Here is a 14,139-nt window from a genome sequence, read left to right on the forward strand (position 1 = left end):
ATTTCTGTTTGTACACTATTCACTATTTCTGTTTGTACAGAACCAGATCACTTTCCAAGTCTCATCTATCCCTGCAAAGTGCTGAGTCAGGTGGTCTGGAGGAGGCTGGAGATATCTGGTGTGTATAGGATCTCAGAGAGCAGAACATGTGGCCTGCACTCCTGCTGTATCCACCCTCAAGACTGAAAAGCTGGTACGTGCCGACAATTGTGGAGCTGCCTCCCAGATTCAGCAATTTGCCCTCATGTATAACTCACCTGCTAATTGCCCACTAACTAACTCACTGGTACACTATGATGCTAAGACATTACTAAACATTAATCAGCTACATTAACTGTCCTTTAAGTAAACTTTCATTTATTGCTGCTGGACAAAGATGAAATCAAATAAGCATTAACAAATTGTGAGATACTAACTGAAATTCACGACAATAATGTGCATTTTATAGGATATGCAAAAACTACCATTCAATAAAAAAACTATTTTATTAGCAACTGTTAAACAGGTCTGTTAATCGTGCATTCTACAACCTTCAGATCACGTCCCCAGCTACTACACAATACTGAAAGCACAAGCTAAACATTTCTGAAACTTTTTTCCAATCATCTTTAAAATGACCTTCATTAGTAGGTGTGAAGACATTTTAGCACTACCCAGAAACCCAAAAAATGGTGACCAAAGTAAAACACTAGCCAATGTTAGCCTAAATGAGCAGAATTGTAATTTCCTGAAGCATTTACTAATCTGAGTGCTTGGTTAAGTGAGCAGACAGGTGTTGGACATGGCAGGAGAAGCAACATCTACTGATCGAGTGATCAAGCAGGCAAATAGTTACAATAGCAGGCAATGGATGCCTTGCTCACCCACCAGTACAAGGCCAGATACTACTACTGCACAACATTTATAAAACTAATCCCATATTAAAATAAATGGTACATTTACAAATTAAACTATCCAATTGTGGATTAAAATGAAGGGGAAAGACTTTTACCAAAAATGCTTCATTTTACAATAAACTGTTGTGAGTGGAAGTATTTCCCGAACTGTGGGAATAGCCAATGACCTGTTAACACAAGGGTTTGACTGCACACTATATACTAACTCACTGGGGCGACTCCAGGCTCACACCAACATGACAATCAAATGTGCAGTTATGTTGCTGAATCACTGACCTGAACGAACAGTCATACAACTAAACTTTCTGATCAATGTCTCCATCACTAGTTGTCACCTGGAATCTTCCTTAAAACATGTCTAGGGAAGGAACAGGGCGGAGATATTCAGCCAAGATGATCATTTCGCACAGGAGCCTGCAGGTCTAAGCCTGGCTATCCTGCATATTCACCATATTCCATTTAGTCACTTCACAAAGGATAAACAGAAATATTAATAGAGTTGACTTATCAGCATATAATGATGGAATGTGCAGCGGTAAACCCTCAGCAAGCAGCAGTCTGTGTCATTGCTACTGTGTACCCCAGGAAATGTAGTCGGGGAGAGTTGCAGCGTGATATTCACCAATTAACTGCTGGACAATCTCCCGGGAATTATCCAGTTCATCAAAACTCTCCTTAAATATGTCCTCTTTGCGAAATTGTTCTAAGAACGCTTCTCTTTTTCTGAGTTTATCATACTGTCTGCTGGTTCTTTCAAACAACTGTGGGATGAAGAGAAAACCCTTAATAATCCCATAAACTCAAACACATGTTACATTAAGGTGCAGAATGGTTTCACAGTTTTTTTAGTGTGGAACCCTTTAATGTCAAACTCCTTTTTTAAATTCTCGGATGTTCAATATTCTTTGACCGGTATACTATGAATCAGTGTTTTCACACTGAATATTTTATACAGGGCAGGTTTCATATGGTGCTTTATAACATTCAACCAAAACTTTTGTCAACAGTTCTAATCTTGTTGGCTGGAATGTACATTCAATCCATTCATGGTCTCTTGAAACAGACATACCCAGAAACGAGCAACACGACCAAATCCCTCATTCGAGGCAGCAGGATTAGAACTCTTGTCAACATTGTTTTGAATGTATACATACATGATAAAGTACAGTATGGGGATAGGGCCTCAAAGGTTTCAAGGCCATTCCGAGTCAAGCAAGCCAGAATGGCTGATTTGTTGGGACTTTCCACCCCTGGCAGCACACTGCAAGGAATGGTGCTCTGCCAACAGCAAGTGACCAGTGAGTTCAGCCAATGCACCATCTATCTTGTTGAACAGAATTTGTTTATAAAGTGTTCTTTACACTCAGTCATTTATTTCACTTTTCACTGCACATCAACAATTTAATCACAAAAATATAAACACTCATTGCCAGACAATAAGAGTCAAACTATTAGAACTGTCACGTGTCAACCACAAAGATATTGATACTTACTGAGGAGATGCTGGTATGATTGGCCATCATAAGCCCACTGACACGGTGAGCTGATGGCAGGTATGGAGTCTTCCGTGACAATGCCACCTGAATACTGGCTGGTCCCCACGGTATGAAGTTGGCCAATTTTCGCTCACGTATTCTTTGCAGACTTTTATGGACCTATATAAAGAACGTGGCTTAGAGTGAAAACATATAAACATAGAAAATAGGTGCAGGAGTAGGTCATTCGGCCCTTCGAGCCTGCACCGCCATTAGATATGATCATGGCTGATCATCCAACTCAGTATCCCATCCCTGCCTTCTCTCCATACCCCCTGATCCCTTTAGCCACAAGGGCCACATCTAACTCCCTCTTAAATATAGCCAATGCACTGGCCTTAACTACCTTCTGTGGCAGAGAATTCCACAGATTCACCACTCTCTGTAAAAAATTATTTTCTAATCTCGGTCCTAAAAGACTTCCGTCTTATCCTTAAATTGTGACCCCTAGTTCTGGACTTCCCCAACATCGGGAACAATCTTCCTGCATCTAGCCTGTCCAACCCCTTAAGAATTTTGTAAGTTTCTATAAGATCCCTCCTCAATCTTCTAAATTCTAGCGTGTACAAGCCGAGTCTCTCCAGTCTTTCTTCATATGAAAGTCCTGCCATCCCAGGAATCAGTCTGGTGAACCTTCTCTGTACTCCCTCTATGGCAAGAATGGGTCACAACATCGGAGGCTTGGATTGCCTCAGCGCAGAGGGAGAGCAAGGAGGGAAGAGACAATGACTTTGGGACTTTAAACTGTGTTGTGTGTTTGTAATTTATTCTATGTTATGACTGCAGGCTAAACCATTTTGTTGCACTGAAAAGTGCAATGACAATAAATTGAATCAAATCAATGTCTTTCCTCAGATTAGGAGACCAAAACTGTACGCAATACTCCAGGTGTGGTCTCACCAAGACCCTGTACAACTGCAGTAGAACCTCCCTGCTCTTATACTCAAATCATTTTGCTATGAATGTTAACATACCATTTGCTTTCTTCACTGCCTGCTGCACCTGCATGCCTACTTTCAATGACTGGTGTACCATGACACCCAGGTCTCGTTGCATCTCACCTTTTCCTAATCGGCCACCATTCAGATAATAGTCTACTTTCCTGTTTTTGCTACCAAAGTGGTTAACCTCACATTTATCCACATTATACTGCATCTGCCATGCATTTGCCCACTCACCCAGTCTATCCAAGTCACCTTGCAGCCTCCTAGCATCCTCCTCACAGCTAACACTGCCCCCCAGCTTTGTGTCATCCATTTGCATCTGTTGAAGAAGGGTCTCGACTCGAATCTTCGCCCATTCCTTCTCTCCAGAGATGCTGATTCACCCGCTGATTTACTCCAGCATTTTGTGTCCTCCTTCAATTTAAACCAGTATCTGCAGTTCTTTCTTACGCCCTTTTCTTTAGATTGCTCTTACTTAGTGACAAGCAATTACAGTGCAGTAAATACCAGACACGAGACGATGAGAAACATCTTTTTTCTGTTAGTTGATGATTATTGCCTAGGCATCAGAAAAAAATCCTACTCTTTTCTACAGATGTTTTTACCTCTACATATAAGGAAACTAATTGATCACCACTACCTCAATATCAATATCAGTTGTATTCGTCACTTGCACATAAAGTGCAAATGAAATGAATTTGCCAACAGCAGTACAATAAAAAAAAGAACACACAAAAACACAATAAAAAATGTAACACAAACATCCACCACAGCATTCATCACTGTGGTGGAAGGCATAACATTTGGCCGGTCCTCCTCCATTTCCCCCCCGTGGTCGGGACCTCAACCCCCGCAGCCATCGCTGCGGGCGTCCAGAGGTTTAGACAAGTTAAAGTCCAGATAAAGTCCAGGCAGGGCCTGAATCGGTGCTTCCCCACCGGAGACAGCGGCTTCAGGTTGGTGCAGGCCGCAGGCTAGCGGTCGAAGATTTAAAGTCCCCGCCGTGCTGCAGCCAGAAGCACCGCAGACCGCAGGGCCGGCGGTCAGAGCTCCTCTCCAGGGATCCCTGGCGAGGGACCCCGCTGCTGATGGTAAGTCCCCACCGCGCTGGCGGTAGAAGTAGGCCGCGGGCCGGCGGTCGGAGCTTCTTCTCCTCCCGGGTCCCCAACAAGGGATCCCAGGCTGCGGACGGCCCGCCAGCTGGTGCTACGCAGACCACGGCTTCAGGCTTCCGCAGGCCAGTAAACGGAGCGCTCCCCTCTGACATGCCCCGGCGAGGGCTCGCCCGATCCTCGACGAGAGTCCGCGCTGCGCCCGCCGCTGAAGCCACGGGCACGTCTCCGGGAAAGGCCGCACTGATCCTCGATGTTAGGCCACGGGGGAGGCGACATGGAAAAAGTCGCCTCTCCGTGGAGGAGGCGACCAAAATGGTTTCCCGCTTACCCCCCCCCCCCCCCCCCCCCCCCACACAAGACACACAGAGAGACACCAAAAACACACATTAGGACACACTAAAAAATAAAAAAACGTTGAAAAAACCAAGACGTTGCTGGCAGGGCTGCCGGCTTGCAGCGCCCCCACCGACCTTGAAACTGTTCCTAATTGTGAACCAGTATCGCCACTCTGACAGCCCAGGAATCGGTCAGCACTAAAAGGTGCACTGACCCCCACCCTGATCGACTACCCCAGGTAACATCCCGGTGAATCTCCTCTGCACCCTCCTATAATGTGGTGATCAGAACTAATCAGATCTCAGCTGGAGTACTGGATGTAAAATCAGAGCATCACCTCCTGGCGTATATAATGCCCTGACTGATGAAGGGCAGTATCCCATATGCATTCCTATTGACATCGCTCACCTGCATCTCAGGTCTCCGTGTTCCTCAGTACCCCCAAGACCTATTAATGGTATGTGTCCTAACCTCATTAGTGCTCCCAAATTGCATCACCATATTAATTTGTATTAAACACTATCTGCCATTTTCAGCCCATGTCATCGCCATCGATATCTCACGACTAGCTTTCACACCTTCAATAACTCAATAACCAGTCTTCATGTCATCTGTGAACCGATGAAGGCAAGCATACCAATGCCTTCTTTACCACTCTAGCCTCTCATGGTGCCACTTTTGGTGCGGGGGTTATGGATTTGGGTCCAGAGATCCCTGCACGTCAATGTTATTAAAGGTGTTGCCATTATCTGTATTCTTTTCTTTTACATTCAACCAACTTGCTTGCAAAAAATGATGATACACACAAAATGCTGGCAGTTAGGCTGCATCTCTGGAGAAAAGGAATAGGTGACGTTTCAAATTGAGACCCTTCATCAGACCTTGCTTGGAGTAAACTGTATCTGCCATTTCTTTGCACATTTCAGTAACTGATCCTACTTTCATTTACCTGGTAACAGCCTTTCTCAATCAATCAAGTTCCTGTCTAATACCATCAAAATCAGCCTTTCACCAATTTAGATTTAATATATTAGTGCACCCTCTTTCCACAACTATTTTTAAATTAATAGAATTATGGTCACAGCTCTCAAAGTGTACCCTCACTGATATTTCAGTCATTTGCCAAGAGGAGGTTGAGTGTTGCCTTTATGGATGTGGAGAGTATCCATACTCATCCTTTCCTTAATGTGGTTCTAACCTGAATCTATATTCTTACCTGAGTAGGGTCCACTTCTCCTTGGATAATGTTGAGGATGGCAATGTAACAGTGGTTAGTTTGCCTGTCTCTGCCAGTGGACACCATCACATTCTTTGGTTGCAACAGTCTTCGCATGACATCCAGGACTGTAGTTTTACGTATACTTGCCACCTGAGGACAAAAGATGCGCTAGTTTTAAAAATTAGAGAGTTGTAATTATCTATCCCTCCCTTTGAACAAAAGTAGCATAGAATCAGTGAACAGAATTAGAGCCAAAACTAACTAGATTCTCATTAAATAAGGCAAACATATCTGGTTTTGGTTTTTGATGGTTTATCATTGTCATGTACAGTGCCCTCCATAATGTTTGGGACAAAGACCCATCATTTATTTATTTGCCTCTGTACACCACAATTTGAGATTTGTAATAGTAAAAAATCACATAATTAAAATGCATATTGTCAGATTTTATTAAAAGACCATTTTTATACATTTTGGTTTCACCATGTAGAAATTACAGCTGAGTTTAAACATAGTCCCCCCATTTCAGGGCACCATAATGTTTGGGACATAAGGCTTCGCAGGTGTTTGTAATTGCCCAGGTGTGTTTAAATGCCTCCTTAAAGCAGGTAGAGAGCTCTCAGCACCGAGTCTTTCCTCCAGTCTTTCCATCACATTTGGAAACTTTTATTACTGTTTATCAACATGAGGACCAAAGTTGTACCACTGAAAGTCAAATAACCCATTATAAGACTGAGAAACAAGATTACAACTGTTAGAGACATCAAGCAAACCTTAGGCTTACCAAAATCAACTGTTTGAAACATCATTAAGAAGAAAGAGAGCACTGGTGAGCTCACTAATCGCAAAGGGACTGTCAGGCCAAGGAAGACCTCCACAGCTAATGACAGATTAATTCTCTATATAATTAAGAAAAATCCCCAAACACCTGTCCGACAGATCAGAACCACTCTTCAGGAGTCAGGTGTGGATTTATCAATGACCACTGTCCGCAGAAGACTTTGTGAACAGAAATACAGAGGCTACACTGCAAGATGAAGCCACTGGTTAGCCACAAAAATAGGATGGCCATGTTAGTTTGCCAAGAAGTACTTAAAAGAGCAACTACAGTTCTGGAAAAAGGTCTTGTGGACAGATGAGACGAAGATTAACTTATCAGAGAGATGGCAAGAATGAAGTATGGAGGAGAGAAGGAACTGCCCAAGATCCAAAGCATAACACCTCATCTGTGGGGGTGTTATGGCCTGGGAAAACTGGCTGCTGAAGGTACTGGCTCACTTATCTTCATTGATGATACAACTGCTGATGGTAGTAGCATAATGAATTCTGAAGTGTATAGACACGTCCTATCTGCTCATGTTCAAACAAATGCCTCACAACTCATTGGGCGGCGGTTCATTCTACAGCAAGACAATGATCTCGAACATACTGCTAAAGTATCAAAGGAATTTTTCAAAGCTAAAAAATTGTCAATTCTTGAGTGGCAGTCAATCACCCGATCTGAACCCAATTGAGCAGATCTTTTATATGCTGAAGAGAAAACTGAAGGGTACTAGCCCCCAAAACAAGCATGAGCTAAAGATGGCTGCAATACAGGCCTGGCAGAGCATCACCAGAGAAGACACCCAGCAACTGGTGATGTCCATGTATCGCAGACTTCAAGCAGTCATTGCATGCAAAGGATATGCAACAAAATACTAAACATGACTACTTTCATTTACATGACATTGCTGTGTCCCAAACATTATGGTGCCCTGAAATGGGGGGACTATGTATAAACACTGCTGTAATTTCTATATGGTGAAACCAAAATGTATAAAAATGGCCTTTATTAAAATCTGACAATGTGCACTTAAACCACATGTGATTTTTTCAATTACAAATCTCAAATTGTGGAGTATAGGGGCAAATAAATAAATGATGGGTCTTTATCCCAAACATTATTAGGAAAAGGGGAGATAGAAAAGTAGGCATGCAGGTGCAGCAGGCAGTGAAGAAAGCGAATGGTATGTTAGCATTCATAGCAAAAGGATTTGAGAATAGGAGCAGGGAGATTCTACTGCAGTTGTACAGGGTCTTGGTGAGACCACACCTGGAGTATTGCGTACAGTTTTGGTCTCCAAATCTGATTAAGGACATTATTGCCATAGAGGGAGTGCAGAGAAGGTTCACCAGACTGATTCCTGGGATGTCAGGACTTTCATATGAAGAAAGACTGGATAGACTCAGCTTATACTCGTTAGAATTTAGGAGATTGAGGGGGGATCTTATAGAAACTTACAATATTCTTAAGGGGTTGGACAGGCTAGATGCAGGAAGATTGTTCCCGATGTTGGGGAAGTCCAGGACAAGGGGTCACAGCTTAAGGATAAGGGGGAAATCCTTTAAGACCGAGATGAGAAAAACATTTTTCACACAGAGAGTGGTGAATCTCTGGAACTCTCTGCCACAGAAGGTAGTTGAGGCCAGTTCATTTAGTTGAGGCCAGTTGATTGGCTATATTTAAGAGGGAGTTAGATGTGGCCCTTGTGGCTAAAGGGATCAGGGGGTATGGAGAGAAGGCAGGTACGGGATACTGAGTTGGATGATCAGCCATGATCATATTGAATGGCGATGCAGGCTCGAAGGGCCGAATGGCCTACTCCTGCACCTATTTTCTATGTATATATGTATTATGGAGGGCACGGTATATTGAGATACAGTGGACTGCTATGTTTGCGCACTATCTGATCAAGTCATATTAGTACTAGCAAGACATAAACAAGGACAACAGGCAACACAAATACCAGAGTACATGCATTAAGGTGTTAGAGTTACAATGAAATTTCCAAGGTCCACAATGAGATAGGTTGGAAGATCAGTACTGCATCCTATCTTATGGGAGGACCATTCACTAGTCTGATATTGTCATAGCTTACACGGTTACCATTTGCTATCAGGATTGCTTGAACATAACCTATATAAATGCATGCACAAGCCCCTCAGACCACCATCTTAATCAGAAGTAGGATGAGCACAGAAATAGTCCAGCTCAGTGGCACAGCTGGTAAAACAGCTGCCTCGCAGAACTAGTGATTCAAGGTCAATCCTGACCTCGGGTGCTGTCTGTGTGGAGTTTGCATGTTCTCATCGGTTTAAGATGAAGGGGGAAAGATTTTATAGGAATCTGAGGGGTCACTTTTTCACACAAAAGGTAGGTGTATGGAACAAGCTTCTGGAGGAGGTAGTTGAGACAGGGATTATCGCTATGTTTAAGATGCAATTAGACAGGCACATGGACAGGACAGGTTTAGAGGGACGTGGGCTAAACGCAGGCAAGTGGGACTAGTGTAGATGGGACACATTGGTTTGTGTGGGCAAGTTGGGCCAAAGGGCTTGTTTCCACACTGTATGATTCTACGACTCTAAACCAGTGATCTTCTCAGAATAGTGGAGCACATTGGCCCTCGAAGATACAAACCACTACAATGTTTCATGACAAACAAATTAATTGTTGTTACATCAAAACATAATTTAAGACATAACACGAATCACCACGTACTGATTGTTCAAAAGGGAACTGCAGATGCTGGAATATCGAAGGTACACAAAATTGCTGGGGAAACTCAGCGGGTGCAGCAGCATCTATGGAGCGAAGGAAATAGGCGACGTTTCGGGCCTGAAGAAGGGTTTCGGCCCGAAACGTCGCCTATTTCCTTCGCTCCATAGATGCTGCTGCACCCGCTGAGTTTCCCCAGCAATTTTGTGTACCACGTACTGATTGATCTGTCGTAAGCGGAGTATAGCCAGTCATGAGAAAATGAAGCCTTGGAGTGGGAATAAGGGAAGCAATCAGTCCAATTAGATCATTATTCATATAGCCTGGGTACCGTAGTGTGGTGGTACTTGCAGACATGATTGTGGACACCTATGAAAACAAATCACAAAACAAAGTCATACTGCAGCTAAAATCAATATATCCTCTATCATTAAAACTCATCAACACACTAGGTGAGTAAACCTAAACAGAAGCTGATCAAAGCTTTGGTGCTGGGAAGCAATAAATGGAAGCATAATTTATCAGTACAAACCCAAGAAAATAATTAGCTTGAGGAGATTGGTTTCGGCCCGAAACGTCGCCTATTTCCTTCGCTCCATAGATGCTGCTGCACCCGCTGAGTTTCCCCAGCAATTTTGTGTACCAAAAGAATTAGCTTGATCAGATCAAGGCTGCAAGATAATTCCAGCTGCCCATAAAACTGCATTTCAACATTAGATTACCCTCCATGAGAGCCCCTTCCCCGAGCTGTGCTTCCCACATTATAATGCCAAAGAACTAATGTGTTAGCCGTGCTTCCGATTACTTTTTCTTCTGACCCAAAAGGCCAGCAGCCGAAACGTTAAGCTGGGAAAGTCGGTGGGTGGCAGCAGTAACAATAGCAATAGACAATAGACAATAGGTGCAGGAGTAAGCCATTCATTCGGCTCTTCGAGCCAGCATCGCCTGTCATGGAGGGACATTGTATAAACACAGCTGTAATTTCTACATGGTGAAAATGTATAAAAATACCCTTTAATAAAATCTGACAATGCGCACTTTAACCACACTTGATTTTTTCTATTACAAATCTCAAATTGTGGAGTACAGAGGCAAATAAATAAATGATGGGTCTTTTGTGTTATGGTTTAAAGGGGCAGAGTGCTTTGGGATGTGATTCTAGAGCAGAGGTCTCAGCAGCCAGGTCTGGAGGAGATAAGGGAGGAGGTGAGATTTTAATGAGTAAGGCAAAACAAAATATACACCCACTTCCAGTCCCAGGTCCCTCTCTCACCTCAGCCTTCCATGCATTTGTTGCTCAAATATTCCCTGTGGCCTTTGAACTCAGGAGGCTAAGGGGTGATCACATGAAGTTGTAGATATTATCGTCCATATAGTCTGAGCATTTGACAGCACTGGGCCTCTATTCGCCTGAGTTTAGAAAGTTGAGGGGGGACCTCATTGAAACTTACAGAATCCTGAAAGGCATAAATAGAGTGGATGTGGAAAGGATGTTTCCACCAGTTGGAAAGGTTAGGACCAGCGGTTATAGTCACAGAATTAGAGGGCACTTGTTTAGATACGAGGTGAGGAGGAACTTCTTTAGTCAGAGGGTAGTTAATCTGTGGAACTCATTGCCACAGAGGGTTGTGGAGGCTGTCAGTGGATATTTTTAAGGCAGAGAGAGACGCATTCTTGATTAGAACAGGTGTCAAGGTTTATAGGGTGAAGGCAGGAAAATGGAATTAGGAAACAGAGATCAGCCATGATTGAATGGCGGAGTGGTCTCAATGGGCCAAATGGTCTAATTCTACTCGTGTAACGTGAACTTTTACCCTAAGAAGGGAAATCAGGAACAAGAGGACTTAAGTTTAATGTGGAAGTGAAAAGATCGAATAGAAATCTGAGGGCAGCATTTTCACACAGAGGGTAGGTAAATAGAACAAGCTGCTCGAGGAGGTAGTTTAAGCTTCGATCACCCCGACGGCCTCGACCACGGGATAATAAAGAGGAAGAAGATTAAACTTTATTGCCTTCCATTATAGTGAGGAGATTGGGAAATCCGCTGTTGTGGATGTTCATGTTAATTTTTATGTAGCTGTGTGTCTTGTTGCTTTTTTTAGTATGGCTGTATGGTAATATGAGTTTCACTGGACCTTAATTGGTACATGTGACAATAAACAGACCTTTCAACATTGAAAAGACATTTGGACAGGTACTTGGATAGGAAAGGCTTCCAGGGATATGGGCCACATACAGGCAGGTGGAACTAGCGTAGATAGGAAATCTGGTCTGTACAGGCTAGTTGGGCAGAAGAGCCTGTTTCCATGCAGTATGACTGTAGGTCTGATTAGAGATAGCCAGTGAGCAGGGCAGTTTATATGGACTTCAGAAGACCATTGACAAGTTGCCTTATGGTGGGCTAGTGTGGAAGGTTAGATCACATGGAATCCAAGACAAGCTACACAATTGGATTCAAGATTGGCTTGGAGGCAAGAGTCAATGGGTAGTTTTGTAGCACAGTTTTTCTCATTGGAGGCCTGTGACCAGTGGAGTGATCCAGATGCCGGTGCTGTGTCCACTGTTGTTTGTTAGCTACATTACCAATATGGATGACAGTCGTTAGCATTGTTAGTGAATTTGTAGACTATGGTAATAACACCATAATTGTTCAGTCACATTCAGGGAGAGCATGGTGACACTGGAATTCTCCACCCTGGAGGTTAGGTTGTTGGTGATAGAGGCCATAGATCAGTTTTTCAAAGATAGGGAATGGAAAGCTGCATGCAGTTGACACAGAAGAAGAGTTGTAGTGTGGAGTAAATTGGCCATGGTCATATTAAATTACAGTGTGAGGAGACAGGTGGCCTACTCTTACTCTTGTCCCTTTTGTGTTATGGTTTAAAGGGGCAGAGTGCTTTGGGATGTGATTCTAGAGCAGAGGGTCTCAACAGCCAGGTCTGGAGGAGATAAGGGAGGAGGTGAGATTTTAATGAGTAAGGCAAAACAAAATATACACCCCCCTTCCAGTCCCAGGTCCCTCTCTCACCTCAGCCTTCCTTGCATTTGTTGCTCAAAGATTCCCTGTGGCCTTTCACAGACCTTGCCTCTGTCTCTGACATGTAGAGCCCAGTGTTTTCAGTCCATCTGCCACCTGTAACAAATGTGACATCAGTCAGGGGTGCGACGGGGAAATAAAATTTGACTGTTAGAACTTTAATGGATGTTGGAATAAAATGGAGCCATGCAGCACATCAAGTCCGCTTTAATTTTCCCTTTCACATTCCCCTCTTGTGATTTTATAAACCTACATAAGGTCATCCCATTAGCTCCTTTGCTCCAAGGAAATCAATCCCAGCCTATCCAGCCTCTGCTTCTCACTCAAACCCTCCAATCCTGGTAATCAATGTTGCATCTTTTCCAGTTTACTGACACCCTTCCTGTAGCAGGGTGACCACAACTGGACATATCCCAGCAGGTGTGGTCTCCTCGAGGTCTTGTACACTGAGACAGGACGCTGCAGAGTGAACCAGGCATAGATGACCTCTTGGGCTGTTTGCACCCCCTGGCCTGGCTCCGTCTCCCAGCTCCAACCCCCTCCATGTCTCCCTCCTGCCTATTTCCCCCTCCCCAGTTCAAATCCCCTTCCTCCTCTGCGTCTGCCTCACGTGTCCTCAACCCTCACCATCCCCTCTGCCCCTCCCCACGACCCTGTGCCCATCCCCCTGCCCCCTTCCTTGCTCTCTCCCCTGCCCCCTCCCTGCTGCCCTGCCCCAGACCCCCCTCCCCTCCTGCCCCACTATCCCTCCCTCCCTCCCACCCGGCCCGGCCCGGCCCGGCTGCACCACTCGCTGCCCATCCTCCTTCCACCCACTCACACAGCGTCACACAGCAGACCGGCGTCTCCATGACGGCGTCACGTAGGGCGGAGTTCGCGCTCCACCTGACGGCATGACGTAGGGCGGGGCTTGCGCTCCATCTGACGGCATGACGTAGGGAGGGGCTTGCGCTCCTCCTGACGGCATGACGTTGGGGGGCCTTGCGCTCCACCTGACGGCATGACGTAGAGCGCGGCTTGCGCTCCACCTGACGGCATGACGAAGGGCGGGGCTTGCGCTCCATCTGACGGCATGACGTAGGCCCCCGTCTTTACGTGACGCCGGCACATCGAGCTCACGGCGAAACTTACAAAGGGGCTCGCGATCTCCCTGACGGCGTGACGTAATCAGGGGGTCGCGGTCCGTCTGACCACGAGACGTGACGTGATGGGAATCCTGTGGTCTACCTGACGCGTGACGTTGAGGGAATCCCACCGGCTACCTGACGCGTGACGTAGAGGGAATCCCACCCCATTGAAGGATAGTTTATGTACAGGGACATATCTATCCATGCTCTGTAGACTTGTATTTACATTGATGCATTTAATATATGGATGTCTTGTTTTATACTTTGACAATATTTATACTTTGGCATGTATTTTATCATGCCAATAAAGTTCTTAAATTGAAATTGAAATTGAAAATTGAGAGAGGGAGAGGGAGAGAGAGAGAGAGAGACAGAGAGAGAGAGAGAGAGAG

The 14,139-nt window shown here is 44.6% G+C and overlaps 1 protein-coding gene across 1 annotated transcript; it reads right to left on the reverse strand.

Moving 5' to 3' along the window:
• Positions 1 to 340: 340 nt before the first annotated feature.
• LOC116966244 (tubulin gamma-1 chain-like) lies at positions 341 to 9,955 on the reverse strand. The gene is made up of 4 exons (XM_033012388.1): positions 9,803 to 9,955; positions 6,043 to 6,195; positions 2,390 to 2,551; positions 341 to 1,657 (listed from the first exon to the last, which is right to left on the reverse strand). Exons 1-4 carry the CDS (start codon positions 9,938 to 9,940, stop codon positions 1,466 to 1,468), a joined length of 645 nt encoding a protein of 214 aa, XP_032868279.1. The 5' UTR covers positions 9,941 to 9,955; the 3' UTR covers positions 341 to 1,465.
• Between the last annotated feature and the right edge of the window lie 4,184 nt (positions 9,956 to 14,139).

The sequence above is a fragment of the Amblyraja radiata genome, chromosome 36 (genome assembly GCF_010909765.2).
Source record: "Amblyraja radiata isolate CabotCenter1 chromosome 36, sAmbRad1.1.pri, whole genome shotgun sequence".
NCBI lineage: Eukaryota > Metazoa > Chordata > Chondrichthyes > Rajiformes > Rajidae > Amblyraja > Amblyraja radiata.